Source organism: Electrona antarctica (genome assembly GCF_951216825.1).
Source record: "Electrona antarctica genome assembly, chromosome: 12".
Classification (NCBI taxonomy): domain Eukaryota; kingdom Metazoa; phylum Chordata; class Actinopteri; order Myctophiformes; family Myctophidae; genus Electrona; species Electrona antarctica.
The window spans coordinates 8,492,263-8,514,105 of record NC_136793.1 but is presented as its reverse complement, the minus strand read 5'-3'; the positions used below and the strand labels follow the sequence as shown (position 1 = coordinate 8,514,105).

Here is a 21,843-nt window from a genome sequence, read left to right as displayed (position 1 = left end):
GGTTCCCTCACCAGTACAGTACAGTACAGGGGCTCCCAGTACAGTATGTCCTTGGTTCCCACACCAGTACAGTACAGGGGCTCCCAGTACAGTATGTCCTTGGTTCCCTCACCAGTACAGTACAGTACAGGGGCTCCCAGTACAGTATGTCCTTGGTTCCCTCACCAGTACAGTACAGCCAGGGGCTCCCAGTACAGTATGTCCTTGGTTCCCACACCAGTACAGTACAGCCAGGGGCTCCCAGTACAGTATGTCCTTGGTTCCCACACCAGTACAGTACAGCCAGGGGCTCCCAGTACAGTATGTCCTTGGTTCCCACACCAGTACAGTACAGTACAGGGGCTCCCAGTACAGTATGTCCTTGGTTCCCACACCAGTACAGTACAGCCAGGGGCTCCCAGTACAGTATGTCCTTGGTTCCCACACCAGTACAGTACAGTACAGGGGCTCCCAGTACAGTATGTCCTTGGTTCCCACACCAGTACAGTACAGTACAGGGGCTCCCAGTACAGTATGTCCTTGGTTCCCACACCAGTACAGTACAGTACAGGGGCTCCCAGTACAGTATGTCCTTGGTTCCCACACCAGTACAGTACAGCCAGGGGCTCCCAGTACAGTATGTCCTTGGTTCCCACACCAGTACAGTACAGGGGCTCCCAGTACAGTATGTCCTTGGTTCCCACACCAGTACAGTACAGTACAGGGGCTCCCAGTACAGTATGTCCTTGGTTCCCACACCAGTACAGTACAGTACAGGGGCTCCCAGTACAGTATGTCCTTGGTTCCCACACCAGTACAGCCAGGGGCTCCCAGTACAGTATGTCCTTGGTTCCCACACCAGTACAGCCAGGGGCTCCCAGTACAGTATGTCCTTGGTTCCCACACCAGTACAGCCAGGGGCTCCCAGTACAGTATGTCCTTGGTTCCCACACCAGTACAGCCAGGGGCTCCCAGTACAGTATGTCCTTGGTTCCCACACCAGTACAGCCAGGGGCTCCCAGTACAGTATGTCCTTGGTTCCCACACCAGTACAGTACAGGGGCTCCCAGTACAGTATGTCCTTGGTTCCCACACCAGTACAGCCAGGGGCTCCCAGTACAGTATGTCCTTGGTTCCCACACCAGTACAGCCAGGGGCTCCCAGTACAGTATGTCCTTGGTTCCCACACCAGTACAGTACAGGGGCTCCCAGTACAGTATGTCCTTGGTTCCCACACCAGTACAGTACAGTACAGGGGCTCCCAGTACAGTATGTCCTTGGTTCCCTCACCAGTACAGTACAGTACAGGGGCTCCCAGTACAGTATGTCCTTGGTTCCCACACCAGTACAGTACAGGGGCTCCCAGTACAGTATGTCCTTGGTTCCCACACCAGTACAGTACAGTACAGGGGCTCCCAGTACAGTATGTCCTTGGTTCCCTCACCAGTACAGTACAGTACAGGGGCTCCCAGTACAGTATGTCCTTGGTTCCCACACCAGTACAGTACAGTACAGGGGCTCCCAGTACAGTATGTCCTTGGTTCCCACACCAGTACAGTACAGTACAGGGGCTCCCAGTACAGTATGTCCTTGGTTCCCACACCAGTACAGTACAGTACAGGGGCTCCCAGTACAGTATGTCCTTGGTTCCCACACCAGTACAGTACAGGGGCTCCCAATACAGTATGTCCTTGGTTCCCTCACCAGTACAGTACAGTACAGGGGCTCCCAGTACAGTATGTCCTTGGTTCCCACACCAGTACAGTACAGGGGCTCCCAGTACAGTATGTCCTTGGTTCCCTCACCAGTACAGTACAGTACAGGGGCTCCCAGTACAGTATGTCCTTGGTTCCCACACCAGTACAGTACAGGGGCTCCCAGTACAGTATGTCCTTGGTTCCCACACCAGTACAGTACAGTACAGGGGCTCCCAGTACAGTATGTCCTTGGTTCCCACACCAGTACAGTACAGCCAGGGGCTCCCAGTACAGTATGTCCTTGGTTCCCACACCAGTACAGCCAGGGGCTCCCAGTACAGTATGTCCTTGGTTCCCACACCAGTACAGTACAGTACAGGGGCTCCCAGTACAGTATGTCCTTGGTTCCCACACCAGTACAGTACAGCCAGGGGCTCCCAGTACAGTATGTCCTTGGTTCCCACACCAGTACAGTACAGTACAGTACAGGGGCTCCCAGTACAGTATGTCCTTGGTTCCCACACCAGTACAGTACAGGGGCTCCCAGTACAGTATGTCCTTGGTTCCCACACCAGTACAGTACAGTACAGGGGCTCCCAGTACAGTATGTCCTTGGTTCCCACACCAGTACAGTACAGTACAGTACAGGGGCTCCCAGTACAGTATGTCCTTGGTTCCCACACCAGTACAGTACAGCCAGGGGCTCCCAGTACAGTATGTCCTTGGTTCCCACACCAGTACAGTACAGGGGCTCCCAGTACAGTATGTCCTTGGTTCCCACACCAGTACAGCCAGGGGCTCCCAGTACAGTATGTCCTTGGTTCCCACACCAGTACAGCCAGGGGCTCCCAGTACAGTATGTCCTTGGTTCCCACACCAGTACAGTACAGTACAGGGGCTCCCAGTACAGTATGTCCTTGGTTCCCACACCAGTACAGTACAGTACAGGGGCTCCCAGTACAGTATGTCCTTGGTTCCCACACCAGTACAGTACAGCCAGGGGCTCCCAGTACAGTATGTCCTTGGTTCCCACACCAGTACAGTACAGGGGCTCCCAGTACAGTATGTCCTTGGTTCCCACACCAGTACAGTACAGGGGCTCCCAGTACAGTATGTCCTTGGTTCCCACACCAGTACAGTACAGGGGCTCCCAGTACAGTATGTCCTTGGTTCCCACACCAGTACAGTACAGGGGCTCCCAGTACAGTATGTCCTTGGTTCCCACACCAGTACAGTACAGCCAGGGGCTCCCAGTACAGTATGTCCTTGGTTCCCACACCAGTACAGCCAGGGGCTCCCAGTACAGTATGTCCTTGGTTCCCACACCAGTACAGCCAGGGGCTCCCAGTACAGTATGTCCTTGGTTCCCACACCAGTACAGCCAGGGGCTCCCAGTACAGTATGTCCTTGGTTCCCACACCAGTACAGCCAGGGGCTCCCAGTACAGTATGTCCTTGGTTCCCTCACCAGTACAGTACAGTACAGGGGCTCCCAGTACAGTATGTCCTTGGTTCCCACACCAGTACAGCCAGGGGCTCCCAGTACAGTATGTCCTTGGTTCCCAGACCAGTACAGCCAGGGGCTCCCAGTACAGTATGTCCTTGGTTCCCACACCAGTACAGTACAGGGGCTCCCAGTACAGTATGTCCTTGGTTCCCACACCAGTACAGCCAGGGGCTCCCAGTACAGTATGTCCTTGGTTCCCACACCAGTACAGTACAGCCAGGGGCTCCCAGTACAGTATGTCCTTGGTTCCCACACCAGTACAGCCAGGGGCTCCCAGTACAGTATGTCCTTGGTTCCCACACCAGTACAGCCAGGGGCTCCCAGTACAGTATGTCCTTGGTTCCCTCACCAGTACAGTACAGTACAGTACAGGGGCTCCCAGTACAGTATGTCCTTGGTTCCCACACCAGTACAGTACAGTACAGTACAGGGGCTCCCAGTACAGTATGTCCTTGGTTCCCACACCAGTACAGTACAGTACAGGGGCTCCCAGTACAGTATGTCCTTGGTTCCCACACCAGTACAGTACAGTACAGGGGCTCCCAGTACAGTATGTCCTTGGTTCCCACACCAGTACAGTACAGGGGCTCCCAGTACAGTATGTCCTTGGTTCCCACACCAGTACAGTACAGTACAGTACAGGGGCTCCCAGTACAGTATGTCCTTGGTTCCCACACCAGTACAGTACAGCCAGGGGCTCCCAGTACAGTATGTCATTGGTTCCCACACCAGTACAGTACAGGGGCTCCAAGTACAGTATGTCCTTGGTTCCCACACCAGTACAGTACAGTACAGGGGCTCCCAGTACAGTATGTCCTTGGTTCCCACACCAGTACAGCCAGGGGCTCCCAGTACAGTATGTCCTTGGTTCCCACACCAGTACAGTACAGGGGCTCCCAGTACAGTATGTCCTTGGTTCCCACACCAGTACAGTACAGTACAGGGGCTCCCAGTACAGTATGTCCTTGGTTCCCACACCAGTACAGTACAGTACAGGGGCTCCCAGTACAGTATGTCCTTGGTTCCCACACCAGTACAGTACAGGGGCTCCCAGTACAGTATGTCCTTGGTTCCCACACCAGTACAGTACAGGGGCTCCCAGTACAGTATGTCCTTGGTTCCCACACCAGTACAGTACAGTACAGGGGCTCCCAGTACAGTATGTCCTTGGTTCCCACACCAGTACAGTACAGTACAGGGGCTCCCAGTACAGTATGTCCTTGGTTCCCACACCAGTACAGTACAGTACAGGGGCTCCCAGTACAGTATGTCCTTGGTTCCCACACCAGTACAGTACAGGGGCTCCCAGTACAGTATGTCCTTGGTTCCCACACCAGTACAGTACAGTACAGGGGCTCCCAGTACAGTATGTCCTTGGTTCCCACACCAGTACAGTACAGTACAGGGGCTCCCAGTACAGTATGTCCTTGGTTCCCACACCAGTACAGTACAGTACAGGGGCTCCCAGTACAGTATGTCCTTGGTTCCCACACCAGTACAGTACAGTACAGGGGCTCCCAGTGCAGTATGTCCTTGGTTCCCACACCAGTACAGTACAGTACAGGGGCTCCCAGTACAGTATGTCCTTGGTTCCCACACCAGTACAGTACAGGGGCTCCCAGTACAGTATGTCCTTGGTTCCCACACCAGTACAGTACAGTACAGGGGCTCCCAGTACAGTATGTCCTTGGTTCCCACACCAGTACAGTACAGTACAGGGGCTCCCAGTACAGTATGTCCTTGGTTCCCACACCAGTACAGTACAGGGGCTCCCAGTACAGTATGTCCTTGGTTCCCACACCAGTACAGTACAGTACAGGGGCTCCCAGTACAGTATGTCCTTGGTTCCCACACCAGTACAGTACAGCCAGGGGCTCCCAGTACAGTATGTCCTTGGTTCCACCGGGAGCACCGTACAAATGTAGATAATTATGACACTATGACCCCAGAAGTGGCAGCACCTGTTCGGTTATGAAATTTACATGAGTTTCCACCCCCACCGATCCTCTCTCTCTCTCTCTCTCTCTCTCTCTCGCCAAGGGTCAAACTGAATGGACAGAACAGGGAGAGTACAAGTCTTCATCAGCATTAACCCATTCTGGGCGGGAACCGCTTTTGGTGTTTTAAGCATTATGTTATACTTTAGCTATTGAAAAAAAAATAGCAGATCCACAAGCTCATAGCGCGGCACCGAGTGCCACGCTACGAGCTTGTAGGTCTGCTATTTTTGGAAAAATCGTGAAAATGTCCCTCAAATCTTTGAATATATATTCTTTCAAAGCGAACGTGTTTAACTCAAATCTTTGCTTCATTGGGGGGTCCCTGAAACAACATATTTTCAGATGGGGTTCGGCGGCATATTACATATCATTTTTGGGGTGCGTCGACATTTTTTAATTGTCGACGTCAGGCCTAAACAGGTTAATAAAGGATGAACCGGCTGGAGTGTCTCCAGTGTCTCCAGTGTCTCCAGCGTCAGGCTGGCCAGCTGGCACCAGGCCACATCACCAGGTATTAATGTTAATGGAAGGAAGGAAGAGTTTCATTATTCAAATAAATTCACACTTTAACCGTTTCCGCGAATACATTCACACTTTAACCGTCGCCACACGTCCTAGGGGTCCCAATCAACGCGTACATACGACGTCCTCAGACGTCCTAGCGCATCCTCAATGATACGGGGCGAGATAAGAATATTCTGAATTTTTTCCTTTTTTTTTATTTGTCAGTTCGCCTTTCGGCTACCGTATGCTACACTCTAGGGAATTGTTAGCTTACCATTGACTTAGCTGTTAGCACGGCGGAAAGAATGAATCGTCTCTCCTAATCCAGGGCGCTCTCCGTGGTTTTGAACTGATGGATATACTAGCGCTTCATTTCTGCTCCTCATCCGTCTCTCCCGCAAAATATGAACGCTTTTTGGATCATATATCGTATAAATTAAAACGATCGCAATGTAAACTAGCAATGTAAAGTGGATTGTTTCCGGGTCATGGTTTTCCGAGTAAAATCGGCCATGTCTTTCCGGCACCCCAGAGCTCCTATTTTGAAGGACTTCCGGCACTGATTGTGTTAAACTGAAACATTGCCTCGAGACACATTTTACAAAATCCCATGTCAGTGTAATATCCATACACGGCCGCTAGGATCCATTTATTTATACTGTAAGAGAGTATATGAGGATAAGAGAGTATATGAGGATGTGCTTGTATTCAGGGTTGGTTTATCACACACGTGTGAAGTGAGGGGCGCTCTTATCATCGTACGTCATCATGCATCATCTCATACTGGCCAATCAGAATGTCTGTTGTTGCCACAAATTTACGACATATTTGGCGGACATTTGACCTAATTTCTCCTGTCATTGTCGATGGCAAATATGAGACGTGTGAGGACAACATGACGTCATCGTATGTTTGTGTTGGGTGTCGAACCAGAACTCGACAATGGGAGCGTTGTAGAACTCGTAAACTGACCGTGTGGATCCAGAAATCGACAATGGGAGCGTTGTAGAACTCGTAAACTGACCGTGTGGAACCAGAACTTGGCTATGGGAGCGTTGTAGAACTCGTAAACTGACCGTGTGGAACCAGAACTCGACAATGGGAGCGTTGTAGAACTCGTATACTGACCGTGTGGAACCAGAACTTGACGATGGGAGCGTTGTAGAACTCGTAGACCTTGCGTCCCAAGGGGATGAGGCGTTGGCGGCTCTTCACCTCCTCCGCGTCCTTTTTCCGCGGCTCCGCGGCCACCTTCCCCAGCATGGCCTGGAGGGGGCGCCAGAGGCCGCCCACACACACACACACACGAGAGATGGAAGGATGGAAGGAGATGGAGGGGGAAGACATATTGGGGGGGGGGGGGGGAGAAAGGGGGGAGGGGGGCGGTGGCGTGTTGGACAGACATGTTGGAGAAGAACAAACAGAGAGAGAAGGAGAAGAAACAGGGATGGGGGGGGGGGTCGGGGGGGAGCGAAGCCTTCCGTTAAGGAGCGTTCCTGATTGGTTGGACAGGTCAGTGGTGGGAACAAAGTACTCAACTCCAGTACTCAAGTATAGTCAAAAGTACAAATTTACAAGTCTGTTGCTGTATTCAAATTGTGGACATTTTTCCACCAACTAAAATTTCGACGATTTTCAAGTTCCAGTTCCGGATCAGCAAGTTCCAGCTTGTAGATCGGCAATGTTAATTATATTTGACATATAGGATTCAAATTGTTAATGCATAACCTTTTTTTTCCCTTCCTAGAGATGTGAGAGTCAAAAGTACAATATTTCTCTTTGAAATGTAGCGAAGTGAAAGTGACTATACTTAGGCATTAAAAAAATATATATATATATACCAACAACAACAAAAAAAGTACTTTAGCACAGTACTCGAGTAAGTGTACTTTGTACTTTGTAACGTACGTTACGGTCCACCACTGATCACCATATTGATAGTTCAAGAGAAGCAAGCAACAGGCAATGTCCTCATTCCTTAATGTGATGTGATGTGTGTGTGTGACGTGTGTGTAGCGGTTTTCGGATGTTACCGGACACTTTAATCTCCGCCTTATCACGACCATGCAATGGAGCCAGTATATGGCCCTTCCCTACATTTATTGATGTCAGGGGCGTGCACACATAGACATCAAATGGGGCTTCAGCCCCTGCCCATTTTACCCGTCTGTAAAACAACTGCCCTTTCCAGACCACGAATGCAGCATTTAGCATGCCATGGCGGAAGGCAGCATTCAGGAGACTTGTTTTTTTCCCCGAAGTCTCCTGAACTTGAACATTTTGCATTGAACTAATTTCTTTTCGAAATCCATGTCGTTACACCGCATCTCCAGTAGATAAAGAGTGCTGGGTTGCGCCCCGAAAATAGCTGATCTACAAGCTCGTAGAGCCAATATGCTCCAGCGCTTGCTCCAAGTGCGGCCGCCCCTCTAGACCAGAAAGCACGCTGGCTGGGCCAGGCTATCCGACTCTTATTAAACCTGTCCCTAACCCTAAGCCCAACTCTAACCCGTAACTCCAGTTTTAATTTAAAGGCACAATTGTAAGTTGCACAGTTTCACTTGGTTTTCCCGTCGACGGCAGTAATTTCACTTCCATGTTTCCTATAGTCGCCAACTGGCGGTAGGCAGTATGTAGGACATGTCCATAATGTTGCGCCATTTCATGGTCCGATAAGGAGCATATTGGTGATTATCGGCTGATAACATCCGAATGGGGTGATATGTGTGTGTGGGGGGGTGTGTGAGACGCAGAGGAAGCAACAGGCAATGTCCTCATTCCAAAATGTGATGTGTGTGTCAGGGTGGAGGGAGGGACAGGCATGACAAACGGACGGACACGCACGCACACACACACATACACACACACACACACACACACACACACACACACACACACGCACACGCACACGCACACGCACACATATACACACACACACACACACACACACACACACACACACACATGGATAGTGTCTCAGACGACGAGGACAGACAGGCTATAGAGCGTCACAGTCCCGCCCCCTTTCATGACTATACGCCAGGCCCAGGAAATTAATCCCAATGCATTTTTCCCATAGACATTTCAAAACGTATTTATTTAAAGACCTTTTAAGCGTCGTACGAAGCCAACTCGAGTCATGACAAATCATGACAACACACACAATATTTTGGACCAAACAAATAATTACAAAGAAGAAAAACAACAAAAAAAGTGTTTTGGCCCGAGAAATTGTGTTTGTTGTCATGACAAGAGTTGGCTTTGTCCGCGGCGTAAACGTCTTTAAATAAATACTTTCTGAAAAGTCTATGAGGAAAATGAACGGGGATTTATTTTCCGGGTCTCTCGAGGGGGCGGGACTGCGACGCTCTATAGGGACAAGGTCAGAGAGACACACAGACAGACAGACAGATAGCAGTGCTGGAAAAAGCATTTTTTTAAAGTAAAAGTATCAATACTGCAAATTAAAAGCAATTGAAACCAATAACGATCGAATCAGTAGCCCTAATTTCCTTCTGTCCATGATAGACAGAGAGGGGGGGGGGGGGGTCTGTGTGGCTCGTGGTCTCATGTCAAGGCAGGCTTTCTGAGGGGGTCATATCATGACTGGAGGTCTCGCCACTACAGTCCTCAACCATCGCTTGAATACAAAGACATTTCTTTTAGTAAATAAATCAAGGCGAGTGCACCCCATCACGGTCACTGACCTCGACTATGCAGACGACATCGCCCTAATCTCGGATACAGTCGAGAGAGGAAGGGAACTACTACTGGCAGTAGAAAAGGAGTGCAGGAAGATCGCAGCCTCAAGCTCAATGCCAAGAAAACAAAGCCAATATTCACCAGCACTTGCTCCAAGCGCGCCCGCCCCTCTAGACCAGAAAGCACTCTGTGGTACCCAGGCTTTTATTTTCGTTCGGTATAATGACAGTCTAACACAGATGGCAAAACCCATTGCCTCTGCTGACGGGATGGGACTTCAAGTACCTCGGGGCCTGGACTGCCTCAACTGAACAGGACCTGAAGGTTCGGAGAGCACTTGCCTGGAAAGCCTTGCACGGGATGAGGAGTGTGGAAATCAGATATGGGAGAAGACCTTAAGAGGTGGCTGTTCATAGCTACTGTGGAGTCAGTACTGCTGTATGGGGCCGAGACATGGACCCTCACAGTGGAGTCAGTACTGCTGTATGGGGCCGAGACATGGACCCTCACAGTGGAGTCAGTACTGCTGTATGGGCCGAGACATGGACCCTCACAGTGGAGTCAGTACTGCTGTATGGGGCCGAGACATGGACCCTCACAGTGGAGTCAGTACTGCTGTATGGGGCCGAGACATGGACCCTCACAGTGGAGTCAGTACTGCTGTATGGGGCCCGAGACATGGACCCTCACAGTGGAGTCAGTACTGCTGTATGGGGCCGAGACATGGACCCTCACAGTGGAGTCAGTACTGCTGTATGGGGCCGAGACATGGACCCTCACAGTGGAGTCAGTACTGCTGTATGGGCCGAGACATGGACCCTCACAGTGGAGTCAGTACTGCTGTATGGGGCCGAGACACGGACCCTTACAATACAACAGGAAAAAGCCCTGGATGGAGTCTACACAAGAATGCTACGAATGGCACTAGGTGTCACATGGACGGACCGCATCAGAAATGTGGACCTCTATGGGGACCTACCACGGGTCACGGACAAAGTCAGATTGAGAAGGATGAGGCTGGCAGGGCAGTGTCAGGCACCCAGAACTTGAGGCAAGTAAATTGACTCTATGGGAGCCAACCATGGGCAAAGCCAGGAGGGGAAAGAAGCGTACCACCTACGTAGACGTACTGTAGGTGAGACAGCTTAGCTAACAACACTGTAGAGCTCAAGAACCTGAAATTGTGGAGGGCAGCGATCCAGGAATCCCGAGTTGGTAGAGGCAAGGAGGCAACCAGGTGCTCAGGAGGTGTGCAGGTATAAAAAATGTAAAAATAGTAAAAAGGTGCTCCTGGGATCAATCGGGATAACACATCGATATAGAACAAGGGCTGATGAAGACCGTATAGGTCGAAACATGTCGGTTCAATAAAGTTTTCCTTCTTTTAACATTAAGTGTGCCCGGATCTAATCCCGAGTTGGTGTTGGCTATAGACCTCACTCTCGCAGTAACACTTTCATTTGTATTAATTACATGTCTTTAACGAAAACGGTGCATTTATACAGCACTTTTATACAAAGCGCTTCATGTGCATTACATTCACCCATTCACACATACATTCACACACCTTTACATAGATTGTGCACCCATTCACACAAGGAGTATTCACAATACTCCTTCAAGAAAACAAATTCCAAATGATGTCAGAGATATTCAGCGACAGTTTTTTTTCCTGTTTTCTTTAAACCCATGTGTGAACCAAGGCAGGCACACAGACATGAGGTCCAGTGAAGAAGAGGTGTGAGAGAAGACAGTCCTGTCATGCTGCAATGGTCATGCAAAAAAGGTGCATGCGTGGTGACACACTAACAGTCCGACAACACCGTCGCTCCAGACATGCGTGGCAGGTTAAAACTAACCCGTGGCTTCCTGTGAGGTTAGGTTTAGGGTTTGGGTTTTGGGGTATAGGGTGTCGGACTAGTGCCAGTCGGACTGTTAGTACGTCGAACCAAACACACGCGCCGCACGCAAAATAACCCCCAAAATAACCGAACCCCCCCCTCCCCCCACCAACGTCAAGCCTCGAAAACGTCTGACGACCGTGTATCATGTTGTCGCGATGACACTTTTTTTCCGACCAAGTGAGGCTTGACCCCGTGTGGGTTCTTTAGAGAGCGTATGAGGATAAGATCGATACCACAGGGGTCCTTCAGTGAGTGAGTTCCAGCTAAATGGATAGTTAGGAAGCAAATGGACCCTCATGGGTCTGTAACTCTGAGAGTGTACAAATGCTTTGTGCACACTCAGTTAAATTAACATTGGCTTTACAATATAAATTGGGGTCCCAGAGATAGAAATGCCATTAAATGGGGGGGGGGGGGGACCGGATAGCCTAATGCATGTAAATCTGGGGGTCCTAAATATTCTCTATGGGGGGTCAATTTGGGGGTCCTTGACATGAAAACGTTTGAGAACCTCTGCTGTAGGATCTCCTCCCGGCCTGCGGGGGGCGCAGCAGGTCTGCATTCATCCGTATGAATGCAGATGGTTGCGTCCTCCCTCCCGGGCCTCCGACTCATTTAACACTCTGCAGAAGAAGAAACCTCGTATCTCCAAACAAACATTTTCACATTTAATTTTTTGTTTTAATACTGTAAATTAATTAACAATTTAAGCGTTTAGCAGAAGCCTTTAAAGCTGCTATAAGCAATAATAGGCCAACATTTTAATGACTTTGTTTTTTGAGTGGTGCAAACCACTCCAACAACTGGCTTTGTTAGTACCCGTGTGTGTTTGTGTACCTGTCCCTCAAAAGAATGAGCATGGTTACTATGGTCACTGACATTACGTCAGACCACAGCTGATCAGGCTATATAAGACCTTGCACCACTCAGCTCACACGGGTGTGATTTTTATTTATTTATTTGGTATTCAGACAGCCAGCAATGAGTAAAACGCTCCCAAAAAAAATGTTGTCTATGTGACACAGCTAGGGGCCACAATCTGAATTCAAATATGTTCCTAGAAGTTTTGTCATTGGTAGAAAAAAATCACACCCGTGTGAACTGAGTGGTGCAACTACACATTTATTGTTATAGTTACTGTACATTAGAACCAGGAAAGCATCTGTGTCATAAGTACTCTCCGTCGGTGATGTCAGTGACGTCACATACTAACCATGGCAACCATGCTCACCCGTACAAGCACAAACACACAGTGGTTTGCACCACTAAAAAAAGAAAAACCCCGTTCGAAAATACTAACCAATCAGGAAGTAGACAGGCAAATCGACCAATGACAAAGCTTCTAGGAAAATGATTGCTTAGAGCAGCTTTAAACCAGGGCAACTTCGCAAGGTAAATCAAATCCATAGAGATAATCTATAGGATCATAGAGATAATCTATAGGATCATAGAGATAATCTATAGGATCATAGAGATAATCTATAGGATCATAGGTGAACTTGAACAACCACAAACCTATCATCATTCTAAACAGTATAATGTAAAAAAATAAATAAGTAAGTAAATACATTGAAACTATAATACAAACAATATGTGACCGGGTCTGGCAAATAGGCCCTCATCTCGACCAGAGTAATTTTTTCAGTTTTTTACAGATTATTAAAGTACAGAATGTAAGCTTTCATATGATGTATCATTCAATGAAATTGGAAAATATTTGAAGGAGATATGACCATTTTAAAATGATTGTGCCGTTTTACCCAAAGCTGAGAAAATCCCCTTTGAATGTTCACAACATTTCAACACCTAGAGCTGGCTAGCCTACTTTGACTTATACATGTATACATTTAATTTGCCCAAATCAATAATCTGTTGGAATGAAAACCTTCTTCAACATTCAAGCTGTGTTAATATGAAAAAAAACGAAAAACACAAAAATCAAGTTTATTTTAGATTTTCTGCCTTTTCATGCGAGATGAGGACCATTTTGCTAGACCTGGTCACATATAGGATGCCGGGCAGACAAATAAACCTAGCATCTCATAAACATAATTATTATATATATATAATATTTTCCACCGTCATGCAGAAGTAGTAACCTATACAAGCTCAGAACGCTGACATTGTTGCTAATCTAAAAAAAACTATTAAAAGTGAAAATGAAGAGTTCTGGACGTGCAAGGTTTCCACCCCCAGAGAGACTAAATGGAGGATATACGGTTATGTAACGAGAGAGAGACCTGCATGCTGAGTGTATGTACAGTATGGATACAGTATGGACTGAGTGAGAGAGAGAGGCAGCATGGCAGCCAGCAATACATCATACTGTACCTCTGCTTGGAGGGAGAGAGAGAGGCAGACAGACAGACAGACAGACAGACAGACAGACAGACAGGCAGGCAGACAGACAGACAGACAGACAGACAGACAGACAGACAGACAGACAGACAGACAGACAGACAGGCAGACAGGCAGACAGGCAGACAGACAGACAGACAGACAGACAGACAGAGACGCTACAACTCCACGCGTACGTCCTCGCTCAAACCACGATTTTACAGGACGGGACGATTTGGTTTGGGAGGATCCGGTTGGCCAGAATAGAGGAAGGAGCGTGTGTGTGTGACTGTGTGTGTGTGTGTGTGTGTGTGTGTGTGTGTGTGTGTGTGTGCGTAGGTATACTGTACACATTAAGATATGTTTCAATGTTGGGTGGGTAAAAGTACTGCGATCGGCTGTATGTATGTATGTATGTATGTATGTATGTATGTATGTATGTATGTATGTATGTAAGTATGTATGTATGTATGTATGTATGTATGTATGTATGTATGTATGTATGTATGTATGTATGTATGTAGGTGGGCTTCAGGGTTGAGGTGTATATGTGTATACTATATATACATATATATGTATGTATATATGTGTATATCTCTCACCACAGAGTTGTACTCACAGTAGGATCTTACTGTGAACTCCATGTCTTCTATGTATACATATGTTTATATATATATGTGTGTGTGTATATATGTTTATATATAGGTGGGCTTCAGGGCTTGCGTGGGGGTTCTCTCACCACGGAGTTGTACTGCGCCTCACAGTAGGATCTTACTGTGAACTCCATGTCTTCCATGTCGTCCTTCTCCTTCACCACCTTGTCGGCCTCCTCCTCCTCCCTCTCCTGCAGGTAGCTCTCCTGCTGGTCCTGGGGAACGTACGACATCTCGTCCTTGTTCTTGAACTCCAGGCTCAGGATGGACGGCGGGAGCAGCAAGCCCAGGATCACCTGGGAGGGAGGGGGAGGGGGGAGGGAGAGGGGGGAGAGAGAAGAGAGAGAGGGAGGGAGGGAGGGAGAGAGAGAGAAGAGAGGGAGGGAGGGAGGGGTAGGGGGGAGGAGAGAGAAGAGAGAGAGGGAGGGAGGGAGGGAGGGAGGGGGAGGGGGGAGAGAGAGAAGAGAGGGAGGGAGGGAGGGAGGGAGGGAGGGAGGGAGGGAGGGAGGATCAAAACATTGATAGAAGAGATTTTTCAATTAATTCTGTTACTATCGGGTAAGCTAAATAAATGAAACAGAACTTCTGGGAAGGCATCATTTTCAAGATGGCGTCCACATATGGCTGCCAGGAGCTATATGCAAGCAGGCCACTAGGGGGCGAGCCCAACTTGTTTGCGATGGTTTTTGACATCAGATTAATGTAGAAACCCCAAAGATGGATATACACAGTGGTGACATCATCGTGACACTAGACTTGCACAGCATAAAAGGGAGATCCCAGCTTCTAAACCTCAGATACCAAGCCACGCACACGGTATCTCCAACGATCTCAAATCCTCAGAATCTACAGGACCCAAGCAAGACCCAGGAAACAGGATACAGCACATAGGACAAGACTCAAGACACCACACTCAAGACACAAGATCTAAGATCAAGAACACCTCAACACTACGAACCAAGGTGTCTGGCTTTACAACCCAGATACCTTGCATATAGCTTTACCAAGACCACCATTCCAATTAGCTCCGTTAAACATCCCGGTTTTAAGTTTGGATCGGACACCACTGCAGCGGGTCCTAGCCTAGACAACCAGCACTAGTTGGGATCGGACACCACTGCAGCGGGGTCCTAGCCTAGACAACCAGCACTAGTTTGAGCTATCGTGCCAAATTCAGCGATGAGCGACGCCTGAACAAAGTGGTGTTGTTAGTCGTGCATGGTGACGGTTTGTATTGTGTGTGACTCTCAGCCCTGAACTCTGCCTATATAAAGTCTGAACACTTCATTTAAAAACCTCTTTGTTTAACATTTCTGAAAAGAGTCAGAAAGATTTTTCAAAGAGTGAGTGAGTGTAAAATAAGCTACCAAACACCTACTCTCAATCCCATCACAGTCCATGTATAGCAGTCTGTCTGAGAATAAACCACTGCTCCTGTAAGGTATGAGGTCTCCCCAGACTCAGGTCAGCTTTACCGAGCGTCCGTATGGCTTAAAGTCTCAAGTCTACCTTCATGAATACGCAAAGACAATGAGCAGCTCTCTAAACGGCCAGAAACACGAAGACACAAACCAACCGAGATCGGGCTGTCATCAACAGCTTACCGAGACCGTTGCACCTCAGCCAGGAGAAGGGAAGACTCATCGGACGACTTACACGGGAAGGAAACCCCACATCTGTGCACACTGTGACAAGAGTTTCAGTGTTTTATGTCACCTGAAGACACACCAGCGTATCCACACGGGAGAAACACCCTACCACTGTGCATATTGTGACAAGAGTTTCAGTCACGTAAGAAGCCTGCAGTTACACCAGCGTGTCCACACGGGAGAAAAACCTTTCTTCTGTAAACAGTGTGACAAGAGTTTCAGAGCTTTAAGTCACCTGAAGAGACACCAGCATATCCACACTGGAGAAAAACCGTACCACTGTAATCAGTGTGACAAGAGTTTCAATCAGTCGGGTGGCTTGAAGACGCACCAGCGTATCCACACTGGAGAGACACCCTACCACTGTAAATACTGTGACAAGAGTTTCAGTCATACAAGTAGCCTGAAGACACACCAGCGTATCCACACAGGAGAAACACCCTACCACTGTGAATATTGTGACAAGAGTTTCAGTCACGTAAGTAGCCTGCAGGTACACCAGCGTGTCCACACAGGAGAAAAACCCTACGTCTATAAACGGTGTGACAAGGGTTTCAGTGCTTTAAAGAACCTGAAGACACACCGGCGTCTCCACACTGGAAAGAAACCCTACGTTTGTAAGCAGTGTGAGAAGAGCTTCAGTCAGTTAGGTCACTTGAAGGAACACCAGCGCATCCACACGGGGGAAAAACCCTACGTCTGTAAGCAGTGTCACAAGAGCTTCAGTCAGTCAAGTAACCTGCAGAGACACCGGCGTATCCACACTGGAGAAAAAACCTTTCCACTGTAAACAGAGTTTCAGTCAGTATAACCGAGAGTCAAAGTCGTACGATTTGTCTCACACGTTACCGCAGTGAAATTTGTTCTCCGCATTTGACCCATCTCTTGGAGCAGTGAGCCGAAGCCAAGGAGCGGTGAGCTGCAGCCGTGCCGCGCTCGGGAATAATTTGATTAGTAGATTTGACCCCCCAATCCAACCCTTTGATGCTGAGTGCCAAGCAGGGAGGCATTGGGTTCCATTTTTACAGTCTTTGGTATGACCCGGCCGGGGATCGAACCCCGACATCCCAGTTTCAGGGCAGACACTCTAACCACAAGGCCACTGTCTGGCATTTTAAGCTCGAAAATCTTATTATAATTTAGCACACCCAAAGGTTAACAATACCTGAATGAATGGCATTTTCCCCTCCTATATATATGCAAGCTTTTGTCGACTCCCCACACGTCTCAATATTTTCCATTGACAATTGAAGGAGAAATTAGGTCAAATGTCCGCTAAATGTTGTCCCCACACGTCAAAAACTTGTCACCAAGTGCACGATTTGCATGAATTTCCTCCCAGCTATCACACAAACGCTCAAAGCTGGGCATAGGCAAAAAAATCACACCCGTGTGAACTGAGTGGTGTAAGGTTTTATATAGCATGATCAGCTGTGGTCTGACGTAATGTCTGACGTAAGGTAAGGTATTATATAGCCTGATCAACTCTGATCTGACGTAATGAAATCACACCTGGATGTGATTTCACAACTGGCTGTTTTTGCGCAGAGAAAATGACCACGGTTGCTACGGTCATCCAGTTCACCCGGGTGTGATTTAATTACGTCAGAAATTATTTTGAACATAGCAACCATGCTCATTTTTTTCTGCACACAAAAGCCAGTTGTAGGAGTGGTTTACACCACTCAAAAATAACACACAAAAAAACACTATATATCGATCGGCCACATGGCGTCTCACGTCGTCAATGTTTGTACAACTGCATGCCCTAAATAAGCATTAAAAGTTCCTAATTCAAATTCTGCATCAATATTAATGTATAATTCAACACAGAGATCATCCATATTTAACCAGTCCGAAAAATGGCGGCCATTTTGAATTTTCATTGAAAATGTTATAGTATCCAAAAGAAACATTTACCGATTGAACGATGATGAACGATTCATTTATATAGTGGAGCTAAGCTGCTGTACTGTGGGGCCCTTTTTGAAACTATCTCCTCACCACTCGCCCTACACACTCGGCTTGAGCATATATATATAAAACATAGAGATGGCACAGGAATTCCCCTCCCATCCAGTGTCGTCTCTATTAATTATATATCTATGCTCAAACCAAGTGGAAGTGTGTAGGGCGAGTGGCGAGGAGCTAGTTTCAAAAAGGGGGTGGGGTCCTAAAAGGACAACTTTAGTTGTTTTCAACCATGGTTCATGTTTTAGGTTGTTATTAGAGAAAGTAAAAGATGAGTGTTCTTTTTTTTTCATTTGCTGCTTTCTTTAGTTTTAGTGATTTTAGCTGTTTTTGACAGGAGGGCGGGGGCATTCGAACATGAGGCTAAATATGTATTTTTGTACACAATTTTATAGCAATTTATTTTTGTATTATTTACTGTAGTCCTACTAGACCCCAGGAAATTACATCTGGCCACAGAAGATCACGGGATCTACTGAATGTGAAGGGGTGACAAACAGCACAGTATGGCATACCTCTATAGTACCCTCCTTCACATTCAGTAGATCCTGTGATCTTTTGTGGCCTGATGTAATTTCCTGGGGTCTATAGTAAATAATAAAATAATATTTAAAAATACATATTTAGCCCCATGTTCGAATGCCCCCGCCCCCCTGTCAAAAACAGCTAAAATCCCTAAAACGAAAGAAAGCAGCAAATGAAAAAGAAATAACACTCATCTTTTACTTTCTCTAATAACAACATAAAACATGAACCTTGGTTGAAAAAAACTAAAGTTGTCCTTTAAACTACTGGGGTCCTCCTCCCAAAACAACAACAGGCAACTAGGCTACAAGCAGCTAGGCTAGGCCAGAGCCATCTAATAGAAGAGTTACAGTTAATACTTTTAACTGTTTTATAGTATTGTACAGTAACAACTAAAGTCTCTTTAATGTTTATGTTGTACTATCACTACAAAACAATATAAAATAAAGGGATTTAGTCCAATGCATTTCTGCCTACTTCCGGTCCAGGACTTGTCCCAGTTGGTTGTCCCCATTGGACTGAAGCCCCATGAAGTGAATGCAGTTTGGCTAGGCTAACTAATCGTGAGAGAAACCTAAAACCAAGACAGAAGGGAGGAATGTGGCATGGGACTGGAAGTGACTTAAAACCCATTCTGGGCGGGAACCCCTTTTGGTGTTTTAAGCATTACGTTAAACTTTAGCTATTGAAAAATAGCAGATCTACAAGCTCTTGTAGGTCTGCTATTTTTGAAAAATCGTTAAAATGTGCCTCAAATCTTTCAGAAAATTGTCATGATTTAGAAAACATTTTTTTTAAATTTCGACGTCAGGCCTGAATGGGTTAACCGTGCAGACGACGGGCCGGCTGCATGGATATGCCTCATGAAAAGACGTTGCGAGTGGACGGCGTGTTGTTACCATGGAAATGGAAATATACAAAAGCTACGTAAAACATAACAATGGTGAGTGACATTCTTTACACGTACTATAAATAATAGCCGATCTACAAGCTCACAACGCGTCGCAGCGCAGCTGTACATTCATGGCTATACTGTATCACTGTATAGTGCTTCCCTGCGTAACAGATTGCAGGTGGTTGCGGATTTATAAATTGGATTAATTAATGAATGCGGTCGGATAACGGGCCGATTATTAATTAATATGCACACACGGATTTGGGTGACAAAAAAGCTCATCCGCAGGTCTCTAATACACACAGACACTTTCATAGATAGATGGACCGTCTCTCAAGTCTAGAGAAGAGTCCATTTGGACGGAACAGAATGAAGACTGGGGTCTAATAATGGTGTGTCTGTCATGAGGCCCCAGGGCTCAAAACTATAGTGTGTTTTCTGTTTTCTGTTATTGGGTTCCTTGTGATACGCACACCGTACTTAACTAATTCCCGGCCAGCAGGGGGCGCCGATAGTTCAGCAACCGCCACCGTTCACCACCATTCTATTTGGCTGTAGAAGACGACGACCTCCTCCTCTACCGACAACAACAATGGTGAAGGTGGTCGCGGGGTCCGGACTAATAATCACTCGCTAAGAGTATTTAGAAGTGTTCATATTTTAGATGCGCAGTCACGGGGAAGAGCTATTGAGCCACTAAACACATGCAGTCGCTTTATTTATCCAGCGCGATTTGAAATGGAAAACTCTTAAAAAGGCCTAGAAAGGCCTCATCTACCACCTTGCTCTTTATTCAATTAATTGAGGCTGAAGGGGAAGCAATCGATCACGGCGCTGCCGCTCGAGGGGAGCTTTGATTAGCGGTAAGCCAACTTCACTGTCTTTTACTTAAGACATGTGCGAATACTTTTTCCACCAGTGCTGGAGTGATGGATGAGAGACAGACGAGGCCTCACTGCCTTAGTTGTAAACACTCTGGCAACATAATAGATTCAACAAGGACTAAATGAGGCTGGCACATCATCCCATCCCCCGAGGGAGGAAGGTGAGCCGCAACGAGAGGATTAGTCCTGTCGTTTTATCTGCAGCGACAGCTTTTTTCTTGTTTTCTCTTTTTTTTTCTTATAGTCTCTTGAAATTCAGTTATTTTATATCCAACCCACATAGCACAGGTGTGGGCAACTTTGACGATGGAGAGGTCCAATAGGCCTATCTCACAGCATTTCCCCGCCCCCTTTCCACGCCCCCTTTTGGAGCTAGTGGTGTTATTGTCTCCACCAGGCCGAAGGCATGGGGAGAGAGTGCACTCCGTCCGTGTGTGTGTGTGTGTGTCCGTGTGTGTGTGTGTGTGTCCGTCCTTCCGTCCGTCTGTTACCAGCTAATCTCCGACACCGTTAACCCGGTCGATGCCAAACTTTGCACACACACTCCCTGGATGCCAACGATGAACTTCTGCCCCACATTTTCCAGAACGGCCTGTTATAGCACCACCATGAGGCAGCTTTTCACATTTTTTACCTAAAACTGCACCGATCTGCGTGAAACGTTGCATGCACACTCCCTAGAGGCCAAGGACAAACCGTTGACCTGCATTTTCCGCATCTGCCTTTTATAGCGCCACCAGGAGGCCGACTTTTGTAAAACACATTTTTTGATATTACTCCTCCAGATTCTGTCCAAAAATCTCACAAATCGTTACACACTATCTCTATGGTCATGTGCTCAAGTCGGATCTGTCCGATATTTCATATTCCATCCTAATTGGCTATAATTAGCTTTCACAGTTTGCAAGATTGCCCCGTTTTGAACAAAAGCCTCAAATCATGAACGCAGCATGCAATTTACGTGAAATCTTTCACACATTTTCTTACTGAGGAATATATCCCACCCTTTTCACATTGGCCTGTTATAGCGCCACCAACAGGTTGATTTTTGCAAAACACATTTTTGGAACAAAATGCCTCAAAAACATGTTTATATTAATCCTAAACATTTTGCCAAACATCTCACACAGTCATATCCTCCTGGTGGAGACCTGTGCCCAGAAGGGCACTTTTTCTAGTTTTTTCTGCGGTCCATAGGCTTCCATGTTAAAAGAGGTATTTTCACAAGCCACAAACTACTGTTTTGTAAAGGTATAGGTTTATTCTACTTATTTGAGTTGTTATACCATTGTGTTTTCTTCATATTATTATCGGTCTTTGACATTTTAACATTGGTTAAATAACACCACTAGCTCCAAAAGGGGGTGTGGAAAGGGGGCGGGGAAATGCTGTGAGATAGGCCTATAGTCTATAGTTCCACACTCACTGACTCCAGAGGGCCACTGTAGTTCCACACTCACTCCAGAGGGCCACTATAGTTCCACACTCACTCCAGAGGGCCACTATAGTTCCACACTCACTCCAGAGGGCCACTATAGTTCCACACTCACTCCATAGGGTCACTATAGTTCCACACTCACTCCAGAGGGTCACTATAGTTCCACACTCACTCCATAGGGCCACTATAGTTCCACACT

At 47.2% G+C, this 21,843-nt stretch overlaps 1 protein-coding gene across 1 annotated transcript in view; it reads right to left on the bottom strand.

Annotated features, from left to right (window-relative positions):
- trpm3 (transient receptor potential cation channel, subfamily M, member 3) overlaps positions 1 to 21,843 on the bottom strand; it is a gene marked incomplete at both ends in the record, with an annotated part of 426,331 nt that overhangs the window by 47,616 nt on the left and 356,872 nt on the right. Inside the window, 2 exons of the mRNA XM_079516029.1 lie at positions 6,815 to 6,952; positions 14,369 to 14,578. Coding sequence (XP_079372155.1) covers positions 6,815 to 6,952; positions 14,369 to 14,578 — 348 coding nt within the window. The remainder of the gene's footprint in view (positions 1 to 6,814; positions 6,953 to 14,368; positions 14,579 to 21,843) is intronic.